Raw genomic sequence first — 22,663 nt, forward strand, 5'->3', positions numbered from 1 at the left:
TTTGCCCCAGGCCTACCTTCTTCCTGGGCTCCATTGACTCTAAGATAAAAGCATCCCTGGAACTTCTCCAATGTCTGTATAGTCTTCTGAATATGATTGGGCTATGATTTCCTCTAATCATTTTTCCATAGATCTGGTCCCATCTGCTTTCTCTTTTCTAAGAATTCCTCAACATTTCTGGTCTGCTCATTGTGGTGCAATGTCAGAAAATGGACTACCTATAGAAAAGAACTTCTGATGAGGGTTGTTAAACACTTATAAAAATTTTTTCTCTGGGAATATTAATATAGTCCTTTTTGAACGTAGGGGATAAGTGGAATACCCTGTCAGTCTTTTCATATCCTTGATTCAGTTGATTTCCTCTCATAAGATAGGCAAGGTGCAGAAACTGCTATAACAAACAACCCCCAAATTTCAATGCCTTAAAACAAACTACTGTGTATAAATAGATAAACAACAAGGATATACTGTATTGCACAGCGAATTATACCCATTATCTTGTAACAACCTATAATGGAGTATAACCTGCAAAAATACTGAATCATTATGCTGTACACCTAAAACTAACACAATATTGTAAATCAACTATACTTCAGTAAATAATATATATATTATATATACATATATATTTGTTTTGTGCTTATATCACAGTGTAATGCAAGTCATTAGGAAAGCACTGCTGCTTGCAAAAATTTGGTGACCCAGATTTCTTTTCTCTTGTTGTTGGCCCTCCGTGGGTCCTCTGTTCAGCCAATGGATAGGGCAAGAGAATGAGGATTATATGGGAGTGTTTTATAGGCCAGGTATGGAAACATGATACACTTCACTTATACTCACACTTCATTGGCTTGAATGCAAGTAAATTCTTCAAGAAAGACTAGAAAATGTATTCTGCCTAAAGACTCATGAAGAAGAAAATGCCAACAATTTTTCTGTCATATTTACTGTGTGCCCTGCACTCAAGGAGACACATATTTTCTCTACAGAAGGAATAAAGTATTGTTCATTCTGTAAGGAAGGTACTGAAATGCCTAAGAAGAAAGGAGGGAGCAATCAGATCCATTTGAAGACAAGGGCTGTTGATCAGGGAGGTTTCACAGAAGAGGGTGACATTTGAAGTAAAAAATTCTGATAAGATTTTCTCACGAGAAAATGAGGTGAGTGCCCCAGCAAGGACAAAGGCATGGCAATACAAACAAAACGCAATGTGGCCCCATAAGGCCATGCATCCTTGAAATGATGAAGGAGAATTGATGAATGATGGACTTCCCTGGCGGTCCAGTGATTAAGACTCCATGCTTCTACTGCAGGGGGCGTGGGTTCGATCCTTGGTGGGGAAACTAAGATCCCACGTGTGGTGCAGCACGGCCAAAAAAACAAATTGGTGAATGATGAGGCTAGAAATCTAGTTCATTGAAATCAGACTGTGAAAGGCTTTAGATGACATGCTAAGGAGATTGGATTTACATAGATATGCACAATAGGGCACCTTCAGAGGTAGTGTGATATGATTGTATTTAGAATGCTAGATTTATTTATTTTATAATTGTTGACCATCTCATGTTCTACATTCTGTGCTTGCTGCTGGGGATACATAAAAGGAATGCATTCCTTGCTCTGGTGGTAATATAAAGGATTCATTAGAGGGATAGTATTAAAAGTACATAGATCAAATAGGAGCTCCTTTCATATTCAAAAGTGAGAAGAGATGAGATCATGAACATAAATATTGGTGATGAAAATGCGAAGGACTGGATGGATTCCGGCGATCATCCGTGGAGTGGAATATGATGGAACTCTTGGTCAGTCAATGTACTGCATATGGATATGATTGGAGGATAGTGTCACAAAGGTTTCTAACCTGAGAGAAAACAGAAAGTACCCAGGAAAGAGGATCAAGTTTGAGGGAAAGATTGCTAGTTCAATCATGGACATGGTGTTGAAATATATATGTGGAGGTATTCAGGAAGTAATTGGAAAAAAGTTCTGATCGTCTGGAAAAAGGCCAGAACTGGAACTATGATAGACATATGGGTTACATTTTACACCTTCTATTTACAAGGTTCCGTAACAACAGAACTCCAAGAAATGAAAAGTGGGTAAAAGAGACAGCAGCCAAAAAAGGCTGACAAAGAATTGTTACAACATTTTGATAAAGATGTGGTTGGTTAGCTGTTTAGAAAAAAAATTGGAGAGATTATAATAGGATAAAACTTAGATAACCATTAGACTTAGCTATTATAGAGTTTTTAGGGACCATTACAAAAGCTGTGGGGGCAAAATCTAATAGGAACAAGAAAAGGCAGTAACCAGTTGAAAGAAGAGTAAATATTGTACAGAATTTGTGAGACTTGAACGTGTTTATAGTCTGAGAATAGAGAAGAGTGAGTTTGAACCCTGAGAAGCAAAAAGAACCCTAAAGGATACTGAAAGCAGCAGGTTCTAAAGCACAAGTGGATAGATTTACTTTCTGAAACAAGGCAAAAAAGGACTGACGAACATAAAAGTTTGGAGGTGAATGGGAGTGAGGCTGAGAAAATATAAGGGAGTCAGGGGAGCTGATGTGAGGTTATTGGCATTTGCAGTGGAGAAAACTTACTAAGTTGTAGGAAACGAGAAAGGAAGCAACTGTGGATGTTGATTAAGAAGGAGCAACATGGAAGGATCCAGATTTATCTCTAAATCTTTGGTGTCTAGTATAGCCAATAACATGTGTATACCATTTTGTAGGGAGCCTCTGCGTCAAAAGTAGAAAAAATGGTAGCAGCTTGGCATGGCAACAGAGGAATTAGGGAAATGAGGATATTTGTAAGTGTGGAATTGAAATGATGATCTTGGGGTTCAGATTTGGTAGGGAAGGAAGCAAAGCCCGGAGGGCACTGTTTGCCTGGGGAGTTTGAAAGAGCCAAGAATTGAAAGTTTTGTACAAGGCTAGTGGAAAAAATGTAAGTACTTTTGGTAAATGATATGCTTTACCGTAGATCTTGCTGTAAAGTCCAAAAGGACTGATCATACATTATAAGAAAAGACCTTTCACTTATTCTTTGATATCACATTTTGTAGTACAACTAATGAGATTCCATATCCCCCCATCTGTAATATGGGATTGCCGCCTTTTAGAGAATATTAAAATTTTTAGAATAAACTAAGTCATGTATGAATGACCATATGTTCTTCCTTATTCACATTTAAATAATATTACCATAAAGCAGTCAGAAAGGAAAAAAAGAATATTTCTTCTATGTTCCCTTAATAATCAATGAGGATTTTATCCTAATGACTCAGTTTGAATAAATTATCTTCAAGTGAATTCATTCAGATCCTTTGTAGAGAACATATTGCTTATTGATAAAATTTTCAAATGTCTGTATTTAAAATTAATTATTATCTATATTTTTACATAATTCAAAGTTCTTTTATTTATACACATATACACATACTTGGGAATCTTGATTGACAGCATGAAGCTCAATTACATGAAATATTTAACCACAGCACAAGAGCCATTTGCAGTTTAAAGAAAACCGTATAAAACAATATTCCAATGATTTGTCCATGTATAGCAACAAATCAGTAAGAAAGGACAAACCAGCATAGTGAAATAGATAAATCAGATTTAGGCAGAGTAGTTTATTGAATTTAAATTGTGCCCAGTTGGCCCAAGAGCTATATATAAGCAATCCATCTTATGTTGTTAATGGAGGTTCTTGAAATCCACCTGATGTTTGCATTATTAAATTTCAGTCTAATGAGCTCTGCTAATACATATTGAAGATGGTTGTAAGGAGTAGAATGTGAATCTGAGCGGGATAATTTGAAAGAAACATAAGCTGAGCATTTTACATGACTCAAGGGGTATATCTACAATTACACATATAACCAAAATTGAATTTAAATGGAATTTCTATTATCCTTGTCCTTCTACCAGACAGAATAAAGTGTAAATGAAGTAAAAGTCTTTAGAGTTACTGGTGGTTTGTTTTTATTATCTAATTTAATAGATTCTTACAATGATACAGAGTGGCATAAAAGTTTTAATATTTCATGACTTTAAATGCAGTCTAAGTACCTATTAAAGCTTGTAAATGGAAACAGATGTCTGTGTAATTGGATATAGCACCTCACAACACCATTATATGTTTTCTATTTTAAGAAAGTGTCAATGTTGACAGTGAAGAAAAATCAAACTTTTGAAGAAAAATAGTTATGTATGTGGTGTGTATTTTCTTGAAATTACTCTTTTAAGCCAGGTTTTGTACTTCAGAAAGATATGTTGATTTTTGCATAGGAAAAATATATGCAGCAAAAACTGGAGTGTGTTTATTTTTTAAATCATGGCTTACATTGCTGTTATCATTATAAGAAAGGCTCATCCAGAGTTTAATGCTGGCACAGTTAGATTCTTTTTCCTTTGACGAGGCAATACTTTTTTAACTTAATATTTCATCAACTATAATGCTATTAGAGACTTATTTTCACTTAGTTCACTCATCAGGCAGTGAGCCGGCAATAAAGGAGAATCGCTCCTTTGAGACGTTAATGCTTTGGAATAAATGATGTGCTAGAACAGAAATTTAATTAATTTACAGAGTATATTGATAGTCCCTTGTTACTGTGCTGTATATTTTTAATCTTCTCTAACATCTGTAGTAAAGTGTTTGAAAACCCCTGCAGTTGAGCAACTAGTAGATAATTAAGTAATAAGGGAAGAGGTTTCTAGAGGGAAAAAGATTCTTTTTACCAAATGCTGTCATAACATGAATAAAGAACTGCTACTATGATATGCAATGAAAAAAAATAATATGCTACCTAATTTGATACCATTCCAAAGATATAGCAGGCTTCTTATATTTAAAATGTGAATTGTAGCCTAAGAACTTTCCTCCAAAGTTTAAAACAGATGCATTGCACTGACAAATCAGATGGCTTTTAATGACCAACAGTTTTTCCCAGTTTATATGCCATCATTAAACTTATGTTGCTTAAATTTACTTTCTTTTTTTGTGCAGAGATTATCTTGAACTAAGCTTCAAATATTCTAAATAAATATTGTAAATAGTCTGAATAAAGATTGTAAAAGGTATATTTCAGATTTTCAGCCATTTTTTTCCTTCTGACTACTTCACAAAAAACACGTAATGAATTTATTTTCCCTTTTCTCAGTATTCTCATCCACGATATAGGCTTAAAATAAGTGCAGAAATTTTATTGTTTTTGTTTCAGCAAAAGCTGATGAAGCATTGAAAGCCAAAGAAAGAAATGAAGAAGAAGCCAAGAGAAGAAAGGAGGAAGGTAAAGACGTGTGTTTGTTTTGTTTCAAAGCAGTCATAGTGAGGAGTCACTGTGTGGCATGATTCTCTTCATTCTCTGGATAGAATAAAATCAAGTGCTTTTAGAGGATACCTCATGCTACTTCATGAACCTAAACTGTGAGACAGTATCACACTATATTCAGTGTCTTGGACACTGATGTTTGCTAGCATAAGATTGGCTTATAAGCATCTTAGTGATACGCATCTGGGGAAACTGGGAAGATATAAAATTAGAAAGTAGAGTTGGTGTTGCTTTCTTTCCTTCTGATTTTTATCTTAAATTATCAAAATCAGTCATAGAAATGGATTGAACTTATGGGTGCATTTTGAACTATTTTAGCAGTGATGAGGAAAAGTCCCCTTGCCAACAAGACTTTACATTAAAAAGCTGTTAAGAGGGAACAATAAAATATGAAATGTCAAATGTTAGTCATAATTCAGGTTAAGAAACTCATCATAATTTTTATAGATTATTTCTTTAAGTAATGTTGAAGCCACCACCCAAAAATATTACACAAAGAAATCTAACACATTTTTATCTCTCCTAACAAATTTGTATTTCCCCTTTAGTTTGCTGTGATTTATGTGAGTGAAAATTTTCCGTGTTTCCTTCTCAGAGGCTTTATATATACTGTTGTAAATTACAGCGCTTAAAGCAAGATCCAGGCCACTCTTTCTCAGTCAGTTAGTTGATGATCCACTTGGACTGGCAATCATGTCACTCTACTGGCTAATCAGCAGAGTAACTATTTCCTCTGTGAGCTTTCAAGGAGCTGAAGCCTGATAATGTGTTCCAAAATACTGGCTTTGAGTGCTATTGTCTAAATCCGAAAATTGAGAATTTTTCCTTAGTGCATATCTTTTACTATGAAAACCAGAAAAAATTTACATCCCTAACTTACAGTTGGAAGCTGAGACCTTATAGAACCTAAAATGTTTTGAGTACGATGGTTTAGAATGCTTAAAAGCTGCATTCTATCAGAGCCAAGCCCTCAAAGCAAATCCAAAAAAACAAAACAAACAAAAACCAAAAAACCCATGTAGATTTAGATGGCAGAACCCTACAAATAAGTAGATTCCAACTAAACGTGGACTAATTTATGCATATAAATGTACATATAGAGTTCTTTACCTTATTTGACCCCCTTAAATCCTGACTTTATGCTCTTGTCCTAGATCAACTAATTTTTTGGTGTATTGAGAAAACAACTGAATTCCATTGGCAAAAATCCTTAGAATTCTCTTCTTTTGGCTTTCTGGAGTGCACGTTTTGGTATTGTTAGTGGAAACAAATCTATCTGATTTCAGTTATGCTATGGTTACCCGTAGTACAAATAGATATAATACTAGATGCAAAGTAGTCTAAGCAAATTATAATATTTTAGTACTGCTATGTTATGTGGTATTCTGATCAGTGTAGCTAATTAATAACATAATAGCCCCTATAAAACACTGTGGTGCTATAAATTACAAGTGTGGCACTTATCAACAAACACAGTGAATATATGCTGCAATAGTTATTAGTATAATTCCTTAATTCATATCTTAATTGGAGTCATAACCAGTTGAAAATGGATGACACTGATATGATAACCACAGATACTGAAATTGCTAGGTGATTTATTGTTATGAAAAAAATACATAATATGAATGATTGCCCTAGTAACTATTTTCTCTGTAAGCTTTCAAGGAGTTGAAGCCTGATAATGTGTTCCAAGATACTGGCTTTAAGTGCTAAAAGAAACTTTTTAATACTTCGGAACCCCTCATTTACATGATGACAATTGATATTTCTAATAGTCTCTTTTTTTTTTTCATTAAATGAGTTCTAAACATCTTTTAAAAGATTTTTTAAGAATTTAGGCAACTATTTGGTTATATTGTAATTCTTTTGAAAATATTTTTTCATTTAGACTCCTATTAAGTCAAATTGACCTTGCACTTAGCCTGTGATATAATATACAGTAAACTTTTCCATTTCAGTAACTGAGAATTGTTAGAAAAGCACATCCCTCCCATCATAGCAATTTTAATTAGCATCTTTATAAACATGTCATTCTAACTAGAGTATAAACTCTAGGATTGTAGAGGATTTAGTTAATATCCACAGTGATTAGCATGTAGTAGATACACAGTTTCTTAATTATTGCACAATTGAATGAATGAATGAGTGAATGACCAGTTTACCTTTCCTTCTTTTAAATCCATGCTTAAGTAACTTATCTTGAGCTTGCAGTTGATTCCAAGTAACATCATTGAAAGTATAACCCAACTTTGTTATGTCTTTTTGCCAAGACAGGACCTCACTCAGACTATTTTTCTAAAGAGTTACAATCATTCAAAAAGAAATCAGTGAATCTCTAAATACTATCAATATTTGCTAGTATGGATTTATCAAGGCTTTCCCTGAACTCACTGAATTTTCTGGGCATCCAAAAACGTAGGAAAATTATTACCACAAATGTTGAAGAAAAATTCTACTGGTAAAACAACCTATATGACACTAATTTTAAAAGATAAAAGGTATGTTTCATTTGATAGGTTTCCTTTGCCTATATTTTGTGGGTGCAAGTAAATTACTAGCCACATTCTTTGTTGTTGTTGTTTGCTTCCAAAATGTTTTTCTTGTAGGTTGTCTAAACACTTGAATGCTGTCAAATTAAACTTCCCCAAAAATGATTAATGTATAAGCTACATTTATTTTATTTCATATAATTAATCTAGCTGCAGATTGAAACCTGAGATACATCTGTATGTGCATGTATGTATATTTCTGCATCTGAAAGAATAATAATCCTTTATTTCTAAGGAGCCACTGGTAATTCAGTCTATCACGTCACTTATACAATTCATCTCTTAATTTCTCAGCATGCTGACATGCAGCACAGGGTTGAAAGCATTGTTAAAATGTAGATAAATGTTATCTGCCCAGCTACCTTTATCCATTCTCTGTCATCTCAAAAAAGCTATTGCATTAGCATAGCAAGATCTGTGTCTTGCAAATACATTCTGAGTATTGTACAGTCCTTTTCTTTGAGTGTTCTTAAATCAATATCATAATTATGTTTGCAAGTTCTGTATCCAAGATAAGAGTCAGGCTACTCACCAAAACTTGTCCAGAGTAACCACTTTGCCTTCCGCTCTTTAAACAGTGAGACCCAATTTAGAGTGCCCTTCTTGGTCCTTACACAGCTCAGTTGATTGTCCACCTATTGAATATCACTGTACATTTTCATGAACCCTCTTTTTTGAACCATTTACTCTCCAGGTCTTTCCATTTTAGTTGAATTATATAAAGGTTACATTATTTCATAAAAGTCAGCAGTATTTAAAGTTTGGGTTTATAGTTTCCTTCTTTAAAAATAAGCACTTTTTTCTAACTATACATTATATTTTAGGAAAAATTAAATCTTTCAGTTCTGTTTTCCTTCTTATTCTTTGACCTAATAAATGCTTAATTTTGACTTTTTTTTCTCTGTATGTGTTTGAAAATGTTCTGACTAAATATAATTAAAAATTGTTTCAACTTTTCTCCTTTTGATTTCTTTCTGTATTGAATGCTTTAGCATAACTGCTTAGGTTTTCTGTATTTTATTTTTAATACTGTATTTTATTTTTGTACTATATTTTTATACTATATTTAACATAGTATTCATGTAAGCATTCTAATTGTTTTAAATCCAATTATAAGTATTATTGTCTTTCTTTGCATTTTGACTTCTCTCTAATATGAATTTCTTATTTGTGGCATAAATATAGTGGTTTTTAAATTCTTTTCCCCCTTGTGTTTATTCAGAATAGCTCTACCCATCTGTTAGTTTTCTACTTCAAATATTTTGTTTCCGAAAGTGTTAGGCAACCCATTCTAAATTATCCATGGAAATGGTGGACAGTGACAATACGAACATAGTGTTAGGTGATTCAAGTGAAGACTTAGAAGAATCCTCAAGTCTCATTTGTTTAAGTTGAAATCCATCAAACCTTTTGCCACATCAGCTTGACAAGAAGTAAAATAGATTAGCCTTAATTTCATCTTTTCTGTTGTTGTTAATCCTTTGGCAAAGCGGGGGATAAAAAGTACAGTAACTGAAAAGAAAAAAAAGGGGTGCCAGGCAATGTTCTTAAGTACTTTACATATGTTAACTCTCTTAATCCTCATGAACTCTGAGGTTTGTGCTGTTATTATCCCTGTACTATAGGGAGGTTAGGAAACTAAGGCTTAATAGCTTGCTCTAAAGCTAATAAGTAGTGAAGGCAGTACACAAACCCAGGAGTATGACTCCAGTACACATTCCCCCTCTTTATACAGCCTGCGTAAATCACAATCCTTACGATCAGTGTTCAAATATAATATGATTTAAATCCCTCTTCCTCTATCCTTTGCCTTCCTCTCTGGATCTCATCCTCTGGCTCTTATGTACTTGTTTACTGGTTTTTTGTGTGTCCTCAGATAGATCTGTACCCATTTTATGTTGCCTCACTTGTGTTTCTGGGACCCCAGGAGGTGAGGTACTCCAGTCAGAGGCACATTTTGTCAAGGTGTCCATGTCCTTTTCCCATAATCTCTGTGTGCTTTTCTCCCCAGTGACTGGCTGGTCTGTGTAAGACACTCACTTGTCAAGTCCATACCTTCCTTCAGAGCCTGGACCAGAGCCAAACCTACCATTTCTCAGAGATCCTGGCTCTCCCATGCTTCGAGGTGCCTAGCATAAAGCACACTTGGTATCATGTCTTACCACACCTAGAGAGAGAACAGTTATAATCCCTCTTTCCCTCCACTGTGGCACCTTGCCTGAGACCAGAGAAGATGAATGCTTGGGGTTCGGAGGCATCCTTTATTCCTTCTGGGCACCCTTTATAAGAAACTTGGAGTGAAGTTAGAAGGGTAAAGTTAATAGGCACGGGGTGTCATTTAGGAGTCAGTGTTTATACAGTTGGCATATTGACGTAAGTAGGTTAGATAAAAATGAGTGTCCTTTCTAGCCCTCTCCTGAATTGGCTAGACGTTATAACATGCAGTATAATTTCCTTCTTAGGTTTAAACATTTGACAGTTCACCTTCTCCCCTCTTTGTCTTACTTTATTAGATAGTTCCACTCCAAGATTTTAAATACCTTTTAGGGAATTTGTGTTCCCGTGTATCAGGTTTAATAGTTCTACATCTTTCATAATGTAGTATATTTTATATATCAGTATATCCTTTTAACACATTAGCTCTAATATTAGAGAGCTGCTTTCTTTAAGAGGAAAATTAATCTGCTTAGCTAGGATGCATTGCTTTATCCCATATTTTTTCCTCAAGTTTTTATTTAGTCAAAAATCACTCAAGAACCAACACAGTTATTTAGCCTAGCCATCTGCCCTGTTTCCCTCAGCAATGATTTGTCATTTATAGTCCCCTTGATTCCATGTCTGCCAGAACTTGATTGTTAAATATTTTTAACCTTTCTTTTGTATATAGTTTTATCTGTGTCATATTACATAACATCAGCCAGTTATCCCTCAGTTTTGATGCTTCCAGTAAATGTGTGCCGATTCATTTTTTAACTAACTTTTCAACAAAGCAAAGTATGCTTCCTCATAGCTCACTAATAATGTTTGTGCTTCATACGCATTCAGCTGTGCTTTGTATGGACTTGGAAGCCGATTTAGATCACATTTTACTTATTTTCAGTAAGATGTTCGTGAATATGAATGCAGATACACTGATATCTATTTAACCATTTTTAGACCTCCAGTGACCGACCATCATGTATTTGCTTACCAATTTAAATATTTTCTGTGCTCTACACACACACATTTCAAGACCAACTCAAAGCTTCAGCTTTCTTTTCACCCAACTATTGTTAATATAAATTAAATATCAGGAAGCTGACATACATATTGAATGCCCACAGATGTGCAATCCTGAAAGTAACCTAGGGAAGCTATCACATTATAATGAGTCAATTGTACTCTAGTGGAAATAGCCCTATCTCCTTGTAGCTGAAGTAAGAGAATGGGGTTCACAGTCCCAGCCCTGCCATTACTGGCTCTGTGACTAAATCCCTTAACTTCACTGTGACTCTAAAGTGAGAAAGATGATAAAATCTATCTAGAATTGTTATAAATAGGAATGGCATGAAGTATTTAAAAATCATTTTATAACTACATAGTACTGTATAAATATAAATTTTTGTTACTCAGAATTGCAATGCAAAGAGTATCATCCTTTTATTATTCATTCCTTTAATAGCATTTATGAATTAAAAAAATATACTGACCGTCTGGTACATGCTACATACTGTTTAATCCATATGAAGAGGGCAGTGAAAAAGCAAATCAAGGCCTCTGCATTCGAAGAGCTTACATTGTAAAGGGGGAGGACAGAAAATAAACATGAGAGCAATAAAATACAGTAAATTCAAATAGGGATAATGTTTTCTCATCCTCTGTATGATCTTAAGTGGATCCTTTAAACACAGTTTCCCCATCTGTTAATAAATAAGGATGATAATAATCTGTCTACCATCTAGGGATGTGGTTGTGATACAGTAGATATGAAACCATTTTATAGACTTTATAAAATATTAGTCATTGCTCTTTTATTATTAATTTTTAGAATACTTTAACTAGCACTCCTCAGTGATCCATAGGTGAAAAAAGGAAACCACAGTAGAAAATATAAGACTACATATCAGGATGTGTGGAATAAAGATGATGTGGCAGGACTAGATTATTTGAACTCAGCCTCCTTCTGAGAACAGATAGAAAATCTGGCCAAAATAGTAAAACATATGTTTGAAGGCATGAAAGCATTACTAAGACAGTGGAGAAGTATGGGTTCCGGTTCAAAGAAAATAAGGTGAGCTGAACAGTTTGAGCCAGTTTTTCCCAAGAGATGATTCCAATAGTGGCATCTGTCTGCTAGTTCTTAAAAAGGTCACTAAAAGGCTAAGAATCTGGTTAGAGCTTTTGAGAGCCTCATGGAGCCACAGGAACAAAACCTGGAGTTCAGGGCCAGTCAAGGAAGGGAAGACTCTGATAAAACCGCCAAGCTTTGGGTTGGGATCTTAATAGATTGCTCCCTAAAAGTAAGGATGAACCAGAAATAGACAAGCACCTATGGGGGCTAAAGCCCAGTTTTGAATCATCTCAATTCCTGATTGAATTAAGATGATTCAAGATTGCTAGTGCCCCTAGCCAATTACCAAAGCAAATATAAATCTTTTCTGGAAGAAGGTAGCATTATCCTAAGCCTCCAATATCTTTACAATTCTTTCTATGTGACATCCATTAAGAATAACCAAGCATATGAGAAAACAAGACAAGATGAAGAACAATGAGAAACAAGAGGGCAAGGGTAACAACAGTCAGTAGGGACAGATTCACAGAGGATCAAGATAAGGGAACTGTTAGTTGCAGATTTGAATATTCCTCTGCTTAATATGTTCATGGAAATAAAAGAGAATACTAAGAATTTCAGGTGAGACATGGAAACTAAAAAATTAAAAAGAAAGCATTGAACTGAAAAATACATTAAATGAAATCAAGAACATAATGAGGGCTCAAGTTTCAACTAGGCAGAGCAGAAAAAAGAATTAGAGAACTGGAAGAGAGATTAGAAGAAAACATCTTGAATGAATCACTGAAAAACAATAGAATGAAAAGTACAAGAAGGAGAAAGAAACATAAGGGATATGATCAAAAGATTTACAATGAATATAATTGCAGTCCCAGAAAAAGAAAGGGAGATTTAGGATAAGTAATATTTGACAGGAAATAGCTGAGAATTTTCCAAAACTGTCAAAGGACATCAAGCTACAAACTAATGAAGCATTACAAACTCTAAACCAGATACGTACAAAGAAAAACACACCTGGGAACATTACAGTAAAAGTTATAAAAACCAAAGACAAAGAGAAAATCATAAAGCAGCAGAGAAAATAGATTATATTCAAAGGAGCAAATATAAGACTAGAAGCTGGTTTCTCAACAGAAATATTTAGGAAGACATACCTACTTCAGTACCTGGTAGAATGATAGCTTTCAACCTTTCGTGTTCTTGAACGAAAGTAATTGCAAACTTAAAATTCTAAACTCAGCAAAAATATCCTTCAAGAATGAAGGTACAAATAAAGACATAGGCAAAAATTGAGTGAAATTGTCACCAGCAGACCCTTCACTAAAGGAAATATTAATGAAAAAAATGAAAGCCAGCTGTCATCCCACCTGCTAGAGATATAAACAGTGTAAAAATTTTGTAAAGACAAATTACTTTCTACAAATACTGCTAATTTTTTTTTCAAGGTAGCTCTAAGTAACACAATATTAAAGCCTGTACTACTTATCTCAGGAGAATATTTTGTTTAAAATTTCCTGTCATTAACCACAGATTTTCTCAGTTTAATACCATTATCTTTTTTTTTAGTTAATTAATTAATTAATTTTGGGGGCTGTGTTGCGTGTTTGTTGTTCTGCATGTGGGCTTTCTCTAGTTGTGGTGAGCGGGGGCTACTCTTCTTTGCAGTGCTCCGGTGTCTCAGTACAGTGGCTTCTCTTGTTGCGGAGCACAGGCTCTAGGTGTGCGAGCTTCAGTAGTTGTGGCATGCGGGCTCAGTGGTTGTGGCTCGCAGACTCTAGAGTGCAGGCTCAGTAGTTGTGGCACATGGGATGTGGGATCTTCCTGGACCAGGAATCAAACGTATCCCCTGCATTGGCAGGCGGATTCTTAGCCACTGTGCCACAAGGGAGGCCCAACATCATTATCTTGATTCTTTTATCCTACAGTTGAAACACTCTGATGACTACCCTCTTCCTTTCCCTCAAAATTATGTGTTTAATTCACATGTAGTCATTTCTAAAGTAGTTTGGCATCGTGATTGAGTACATTTGACCCTTGAACATGGGTTTGAACTGTGAAGGTCCACTTATATACATATTTTTTTTCCCCACAAATATGTGCTACATGACCTAAGATTGGTTGAATTCGCAGATGCAGAACCCTGGATACCTTTTACAACTGTAAAGTTATATCGGGACTGGGTGGAGAGTGGGCACTTCTAACCCTCAAGTTGTTCAAGGGTCAGCTAATTCTATTGAATGTTGAAACTTCCAACATTCAATTTGTTTCCTAGCTGTATACCCCACCTCAGTTTGCTCATCTATACAATGAAGCTAACAGAAGTAGCTACTCACCGGAGTTAATGTGTATAAAGCACTTAGAAGAGTGCCTCTCAGAGGTAGTATGTGCTATGTAAGAATTAGTTCTACTACATTTCAATTCAGTATAAAATGTTACCTATTTTTAACTTCATAGCATCCTAGATATTTTAGTTTAAAAATATGAGATTCTCTATTGTGTTCTTAACATAAAAAATAAAATATCTAATAACGCTCCCCTCAAAATTAATTAAAAGTTTGGCCTAAGTAAAATTTTCTTTATTGAGATACAGATTGACATATAGTATAAGTTTAGGTGTATAACATGGTAACTTGATATATTGAAATATGATTACTATCATAGCATTATCTAACACCTCACATAATTATTATTTCTCTTTTGTGGTGAGAACAATTGAGAACTAGTTTCTTGGCAACTTTGAAGGTTATAAAAAAGCATTGTTGATTTTAATCACTATGCTGTTTATTATGTCTCCAGAACTTATTTATCTGCTAGTTGCAAGTTTGTACCCTTAAATAACATCTCTCCAATTCCCATCGCCAGTCCCTGGTAACCACCATTCTACTCTGTTTTTATGAGTTTGACTTTTTTGGATTTCACATATAAGTGATAATCATACAGTATTTGTCTTTCTCTGTTTGATTTATCTCACTTAGTATAATGATCTCAAGGTCCATCGATGTTGTCACAAGTGGCAGAATTTTCTTCTTTCTCATGGCTGAATAATATTCCCTTGCATGTATATAAACCACATCTTTATTCATTTGTTGACGGGCACTTAGGTTGTTTCCATATCTTGGCTATGAGGAATAATGCTGCAATAAAAATGGAAATTAAGATATCTTTTCAATACCCTGTCTTCATTTCCTTTGAATATGCACTCAGAAGTGGGATTTCAGGATCATGTGGTACTTCTATTTTTAAGTTTTTGAAGAACCTCCTTACTGTTTTCCATAGTGGCTGTACCAATTTACATTCCCACCACCAGTGCACAAGGGTTCTCTTTTCTCCACATTCTTGTCAACACTTGTTATCTCTTGTGCTCTTGATGATAGCCATTCTCACAGGTGTGAGGCGATATCTCAGTGTGGTTTTGGTTTTCATTTCCTAATGATTAGTGATGTTAAGCATCTTTTCGTGTACCTGTTGGCTATTTGGGTATCTTCTTTGGAAAAATGTCTATTGAGTTCCTCCAGTCATTTTTAAATCAGATTGTGTTTTTTCCTCATTGAGTTATATGAGTTCCTTATTTATATACATTGGACATTAACCCCTTATCCAGTATATGGTTTTCTTCCATTTTGTAGGTTACCTTTTCATCTTGTTGATTATTTCTTTTGCTGTGTGCTTTTTAGTTTGTTATATTCCCACTTGATTTTTCCTTTTGTTATTTGTGCCTTTGGTGTCATATCCAAAAAATCATTGTCACGACTGTATATATTTGTCATGTATATTTATGATTGAGTATATCTTCTTGACGAATTGACCCCTTTATCATTATATAATATCCTTCTTTGTTTCTTGTTGCTGTTTTTGGCTTAAAATATTTTGTCTGATATGAGTATAGCTACTCCTGCTTTCTTTTGGTTTTCATTTGCATGGATTATCTTTTTCCATCCCTTTACTTTGAGCCTGTGTGTGTCCTTAGATCTGAAGTGAGTCTCTTGTAGACAGTATGGTTGGGTCTTGCTTTTTTTTTATCCATCCAGCCACTCTGTGCTTTTAGATTGGTGAATTCAGTCCATTTACATTTAGAGTAATAATTGATAGGTACGGACTTACTAATGCCATCTTATTAGTTGTTCTCTGGCTGTTTTGTAGTTGCATTGTTTCTTTTTCCCTCTGTTTATGATTTTCCATGGTGGTTTGCTCTGTTTCCCCCTCCCCCTTTTTTTTAATTTTTTTAAAATTTTATTTATTTATTGGCTGCATTGGGTCTTCGCTGCTGCACACAGGCTTTCTCTAGTTGCTGTGAGTGGGGGCTACTCTTCACTGAGGTGCGCAGGCTCCTCATTGTAGTGGCTTCTCTTGTTGTGGAGCACAGACCCTAGGCACGTGGGCTTCAATAGTTGCAGCACATGGGCTCAGTAGTTATGGCTCATGGGCTCTAGAGCACAGGCTCAATAGTTGTGGCGCACGGGCTTAGTTGCTCCATAGCATGTGGAATCCTCTCAGGGCAGGGCTCAAACCCGTGTCCCCTGCATCGGCAGGCAGATTCTTTACCACCGCGCCACCTAGGAAGTCCTGTTTCCCCTTTCTTTATCTTGTATGAATCTACTCTAGTTTTTTGCTTTGTAGTCACCATGAGGCTTACATAAAACACCTTATAGGTAAAACAATTCACTTTAAGGTGATAGCAACTTAACATTGATCACATAAAAAAGCTTCACCCTTTTACTCCCCTCTTTTCTATTTTTGAGTCACAATTTACCTCATTTTACATTGTGTATTTTTTAACTAAGTTATAATAGCTGTAGTTATTTTTAATACTCATTTCCTTTAACCTTGATAATATAGTTGTGTTTAATACACCACCCTATTACAAAATTAGGGTTTCCTAAATCTCACTGTGTATTTACCTTTACCAGTGTATTGAATACTTTCATGTTTTCATGTCACTAATTAACATCCTTTTTTTCATTTTGAAAAACTCCTTTCAGCATTTCTTGTAAGGCAGGCCTAGTGGTGATGATCTTCCTCAGCTCTTGTTTGTCTAGGCAAGTCTTTATTCCCCCTTCACATCTGAAGGATAACTTTGCTGTATAGAGTATTCTTGGCTGGCAGGGATTTTTTTATTCAATACGTTGAATATGAATATGTTCTACTCTTTCCTGGCCTATAGGGTTTCTACTGAGAAATCTGCTGATAGCCTGATGGTAGGTTATAATCTTTTTTCTCCCCCCTCTGGCTGCCTTCAGAATTTTCTTTATCTTTGATTTTGACAATTTCATTATACTATATCTTGGAGAAAGTCTTTTCGTATGGATAATAGGGTAATCTGTTAGCTTCATAAACATGAATGTCTAAGTCTCTCCCCAAGTTGGGGAGTTGTCAGCTATTATTTCTTTAAATAACTTTCTGCCTTCTTCTTCTTCTGGAACCGTAATTATTCTAATTTGTACATTTGATGGAGTCCCATAGATCATGTAGGCTTTTTTTGCTCTTTTTCATTCTATTTTTCTTTTTTCTCCAACAACTATTATTTCAGAGTTCTTAACCCCTAGCTCACTTATTCTATCATCTGTTTGGCCTACTCTGATATAAATGATCTTTATTGCTTTTTTTTTCCCCTCCATTTTGTTCGTTGAGTTCTTCAGCTCCAGAATTTCTGTTTGGTTCTTTTTTTGTGATTTCTGTCTCTTTAAATTTCTCATTTGTTTATGTATTATTTTCTGATTTTGTCAAGTTGTCTTTCTTTGTTTTCATGTAGGTTGTTGAGTTTTTTCAGAATAACTATTTTGAATTCTCTCTCAGCTAGATCAGAAAATTCCATTGAGCTCAGTTATGGAGGATTATTTTTATCTTTTGGTGATATGTTTCATTGATTTTTCATGTTCCTTGTAGTCTTGCGTTACTGCTTTTACATTTGAAGTAGCAGACACCTCATCCCACCTTTACTAAATGCCTTCAGGTGGAATATACTGTTTTTTGCTCCTGTTATATCTGGGATTTTCTCTGACCTTGTATGGATACACCTGCTCCACACTTCTTTCTCTTGTGGTAGAATCCTTAAGCTTTTATGTCTGCTCTGGTTCTTATAATTCACCAGGTTGGCTGCTGGAAACTTCTCTTTTGTTTTCTGAAGGTGGCGCTACAGCTCATGTTTGTGGTTTCTTCCTTGCCCACAGACCCTGCTCTGTTTTTCTGAGAGCACTCCATTTACCAAGTGTGCTGCACACTTGGGAGCACACACACAGAACTAGCCACAGAGTTGGAGGAGGTTTGGGTTTAGCACTTGTAGCTTTGGGGGTACCCATAGTCTCATTTGGGGGATCCTCAGGTGAGGTTCTCCCAGAGGCTCATGGGCAGACTTCCCCCTGAAGTCCTGAGTGCAGTCACCCATAACTACATCCCTCTAATGTTCTCTGACATTCTTATCTGCCTCTTTCCTGATCTCCTCCCTCCACTGAGTGATGGAGTTCCCACTGCAGTACTCTGGGTGCTGCTGGTGAGAAACAGGTTTCTCCAGGGTTTCTCCAGCAGCATCCCACACAGCTGTGGATGCCAAGCACTCACTCACTGCTCTCTCTTTCCCCCACAAGAGAAGTCACTGCCGGTTCAGCAGTGCAGTGTTGCCTTGAGGGAGGGATAGCCCTGCAAAGTTCCTCTTTCTGTCTTCAGTACATCCAAACACTTTTGTTGTTGTTGCTCGAACAGCATGCTTGAAATCTCCCCTCAGGAAAGCTGAACTTCTACAGAGTCTCTCTCAAGTGTCCAGGTTTTCCCAGGCCATGACTGAGAGGGGTTGTAGTAGGTTTTCCAGCTCCTCTTGGTTTCACAACTCATACTGAGGTCTGTCTGCCTATTACCAGACACACAGGTGGGCAAGATTCTTCCCTGCGCTTTGGCATATGGTGCTGAATCCCACTACTCCCATTAAGGTGCTTTTATTCATGGATAGATGCCTAATTAGTTGTTCAAAAAGAAGGACAAAATGGAAGGACATCTTACGCTCCTGATTTCACTCCTTAGCCTAACAGTAAAACATAATCCCAAGGCTAAATAGTGAAATAGTGAATAACATTTTCAGTGACAGTTATTTTGATGAGTTTTTCTCTAAATAATGAGAAAAATACCCACAAGTATGTAGGCCACAATTATTACTTGGTAAATTACAACTTTCTTTTTTGTTTTAAAGGTTTCAGCAAAACACCTTTTGTGTGTCGGTCTCATTGTATGCAAGGTAGTGATGTCACAAAAACAACTGATTTTATCCACCTGTTGCTTCTGATAAATATTTAGCTTCTTTTTAAGGCCAGTTCTTGGGCATGATAGTAATATGTTATCTACACAAAAGAAGATGTTTGTTTGTTTACCAAGCCAGGAAGACCTGCAACCAATTGATCTAAAAACTATATCATGTTTTGTAGGTATTAGTTTATTTTTTTAATTAATTTTTATTGAAATATAGTTGATTTACAATGTATTAATTTCTGCTGTACAGTAAAGAGAATCAGTTATACATATATATTAGTTTAAAAGAAGGCCAAGAATTATAGTTTTACAGTGTTTACTTTCTTTTCACCGTGTTTACTTTTAAAAAATCAACCTTTCAGAAGCCTATGCCTACATCTTCTAATTTTAGAAGTGCCATCAACAAATGAATGGATAAAGAAGATGTGGCATATATACACAATGGAATATTACTCAGCTATAAAAAGGGATGAGATGGAGCTATATGTAATGAGGTGGATAGAACTACAGTCTGTCATACAGAGTGAAGTAAGTCAGAAAGAGAAAGACAAGTATTGTATGCTAACTCACATATACGGAATCTAAAAATGGTACTGATGAACTCAGTGACAAGAACAGGGAAGCAGATACAGAGAATGGACTGGAGAACTCGAGGTTTGGGAGGGGGTGGGGGGTGAAGGGGAAGCTGAGACGAAGCGAGAGAGTAGCACAGACATATATATACTACCAACTGTAGGATAGATAGTCAGTGGGAAGTTGTTGTATAACAAAGGGAGTCCAACTCGAGAATGGAAGATGCCTTAGAGGACTGGGGCGGGGAGGGTGGGGGGGACTCGAGGGGGGGGAGTCAAGGAAGGGAGGGAATACGGGGATATGTGTATAAAAACAGCTGATTGAACTTGGTGTACCCCCCAAAAAATAATAAATAAATAAATAAAATTAAAAAAAAAAAAAAGTGCCACTACAAGAGTGACTTTAAAGAAAACCATGCTGCAAAAATTATTCCTGTGGTGCATATATGATTTCTGTCAATGGAATCAGGTGAAGATGGATAGATTAATACCATGCAGAGTCTTATACTACACCGTTTATAATGAAACAGTGTGGCAAAGATCTATAAATTGTTATAGATAAAACCTGCTTTTATACTAGGTTTTAAAGATTTTCACTTTATTGAGAGGAAAACTAACGTATACTTGAATACGCTGGCAACATTATCTACTTGTCAAGTTATCTTACATTTAATTCTTAGTAGAAATAAGGAGGTGTATCTATTTGCTAAAGATCAAACACAGGCCAGTGTTCACGTCAGGAACACAAATTAGCAAGTGCAAGAATTGGGTTTTATTTATGTAAGATAAGGATGATGATGGCTTAGCCTAAGTAAGAACTCTGCCTTGATTATAGTATCAGTATTTGGAAATAGTAATTACCTGTTAACAGAAAACAGATGAAATGCAAATAATTTTGCCATTTATAATTGTTAATATTAGTAAGGCTTGATCTTATGATTTGGAAGTGAAGCTAAGGGTTACTAGCTTCTCTGACAAATACGAGTAAGCTCTGTTTCTCTACTAGTAAAGAGCCCTATATTCAACTGGTAATGCCTTCCAGAGGTTTTTAGGTATTCAAGGCTTCTTATTGGAAATTAGCAAAATTGAAATGGGGTATGTGGAGTTAACACTGCTTTTTCTCTTCAGTTGGAGACACATGTAAACTTTATTTTTTTTTTCTCATGAGAAAAGATGTTTCTTCAGTTATTGGCGTGGCAGGTTGGTAAATGTTATCCAGTATTTTCCAACACAAGCTCTAAACTTTGCTTTCAGAGACAAATACAAACAACTGTTCATGTCTGGAGTTAATAAAGAAAAACAGTTCTGGAGGTGGTTTTTGGCAAACTTGGCTTCTGGTAGAGCTTCTGGGGAAACATCCTTACGTGTAGTATATCCGCTAGATTTTGCCCAAATCCGATTAGGTGTTGATATTGGAAAAGTAATTCTGAAGGTAACTCAGTTGGCCCCATGTGACTCCAGCACAAGTTGGAGCCTTGTGTTCAGTTCTGAGGATGACAGAAGAGTCCTGAACAGCGACAATTCAAGGGTTTAGGTGACTGTATTATGAAAATAGCAAAATCATATGTAATTGTTGGTTTATACCAAGGGTTTGGTGTTTCAGTTCAGGGCACCATTGTGTACTGAGCTTCTTATTTTGGAGCTTATGACACAGTTAAGGGCTTATTACCAAAACCAATGGAAACTCCTTTTCTTATCTCCTTTTTCATTATTCAAGTTGTGAATACATGCTCAGGAATGCTTTCTTATCCCTTTGACACAGAAGATATATGATGATGCAGAGTAGTGAGGCCAAATGGCAATATAAAGGAACTTCAGGCTGCTTTGTGAAGATATACCAGCACGAGGGAATCGGTGCATTTTTTCATGGTGCCTTCTCCAATATCCTTTGTGGTACAGGGGGTGCTTTGATGTTGGTATTTTATGATAAAATTAAAGACCTTGATATTGGAGATAGTTCATGAGGAGATTAAATTGAGAAATGGATATAATTAACTTATTAAACATACAAATTACATAGCTGCCATTTGTATACATTTTGATACTGTGTTATTACTGTCAGTATTTTCTTAAAGTGCTAATTCTGCAATAAAGCATAGGTTTTTTTTCAAGGATTTAAATACTGAAAAATCAGATAAATGCAGTTTCTTTTCTACTTAGACTCAAACTCACTTTAATGACACATTTTACTTATAAGTGGTACATGTTATTTTTATTAGTTTGCAATCTTTTTCTTACTTTTTTGATTAAAAAAGTAAAATGTATAATGCTAAAATCTAAGAAATGAAAGTATCTCCTTTTAAAGTGATACTCTTTTAATGTAACTGTCTCCCCATCTTTTAAAATCATATGATATGACAAATATTTCTTAAAAGCTTATTAGAAGATGTCATCGTGACATCTATGGACAATCAGTAAGCTTTCTTCTACAACATCTCTACTAAAGCAGCTCAGGCTATTACTGTGTATGGTGTTTATGGTATCATATAGCTTTTAATAAGCACAGAATCTAGATCTGATCATATAAAAATTGACAGTGACTTTAATGGCACTGTAAACCTGTAGTTGGAAAGTAAAAGATATAAAAATGACATATCTGCCAACTTTTATCTTTGAAATAAAGTCTTTCTAATGTGAATATGTCTTAGAACAAAGAATATCCGCTTGAAAATTAATTTGTGTACTTTGTATTGATGATAATA

At 35.4% G+C, this 22,663-nt stretch overlaps 1 protein-coding gene and 1 pseudogene across 5 annotated transcripts in view; both read left to right on the forward strand.

Annotated features, from left to right (window-relative positions):
* The window catches only part of RSRC1 (arginine and serine rich coiled-coil 1), a 441,996-nt gene that overhangs the window by 360,236 nt on the left and 59,097 nt on the right, over positions 1-22,663 (forward strand). For 4 of the 5 annotated variants that reach the window (XM_057737932.1, XM_057737931.1, XM_057737935.1 and 1 more), the window contains one exon: positions 5,224-5,292. The exons of the other annotated variant lie outside the window; for it this stretch is intronic. In XM_057737932.1, the coding sequence (XP_057593915.1) occupies positions 5,224-5,292 (69 nt within the window). The remainder of the gene's footprint in view (positions 1-5,223; positions 5,293-22,663) is intronic. 5 annotated transcript variants of the gene reach the window in all.
* Positions 17,286-21,934, forward strand: LOC130855506 (ADP/ATP translocase 4-like; annotated as a pseudogene).

The sequence above is a fragment of the Hippopotamus amphibius genome, chromosome 6 (genome assembly GCF_030028045.1).
Source record: "Hippopotamus amphibius kiboko isolate mHipAmp2 chromosome 6, mHipAmp2.hap2, whole genome shotgun sequence".
Taxonomy (NCBI): domain Eukaryota; kingdom Metazoa; phylum Chordata; class Mammalia; order Artiodactyla; family Hippopotamidae; genus Hippopotamus; species Hippopotamus amphibius.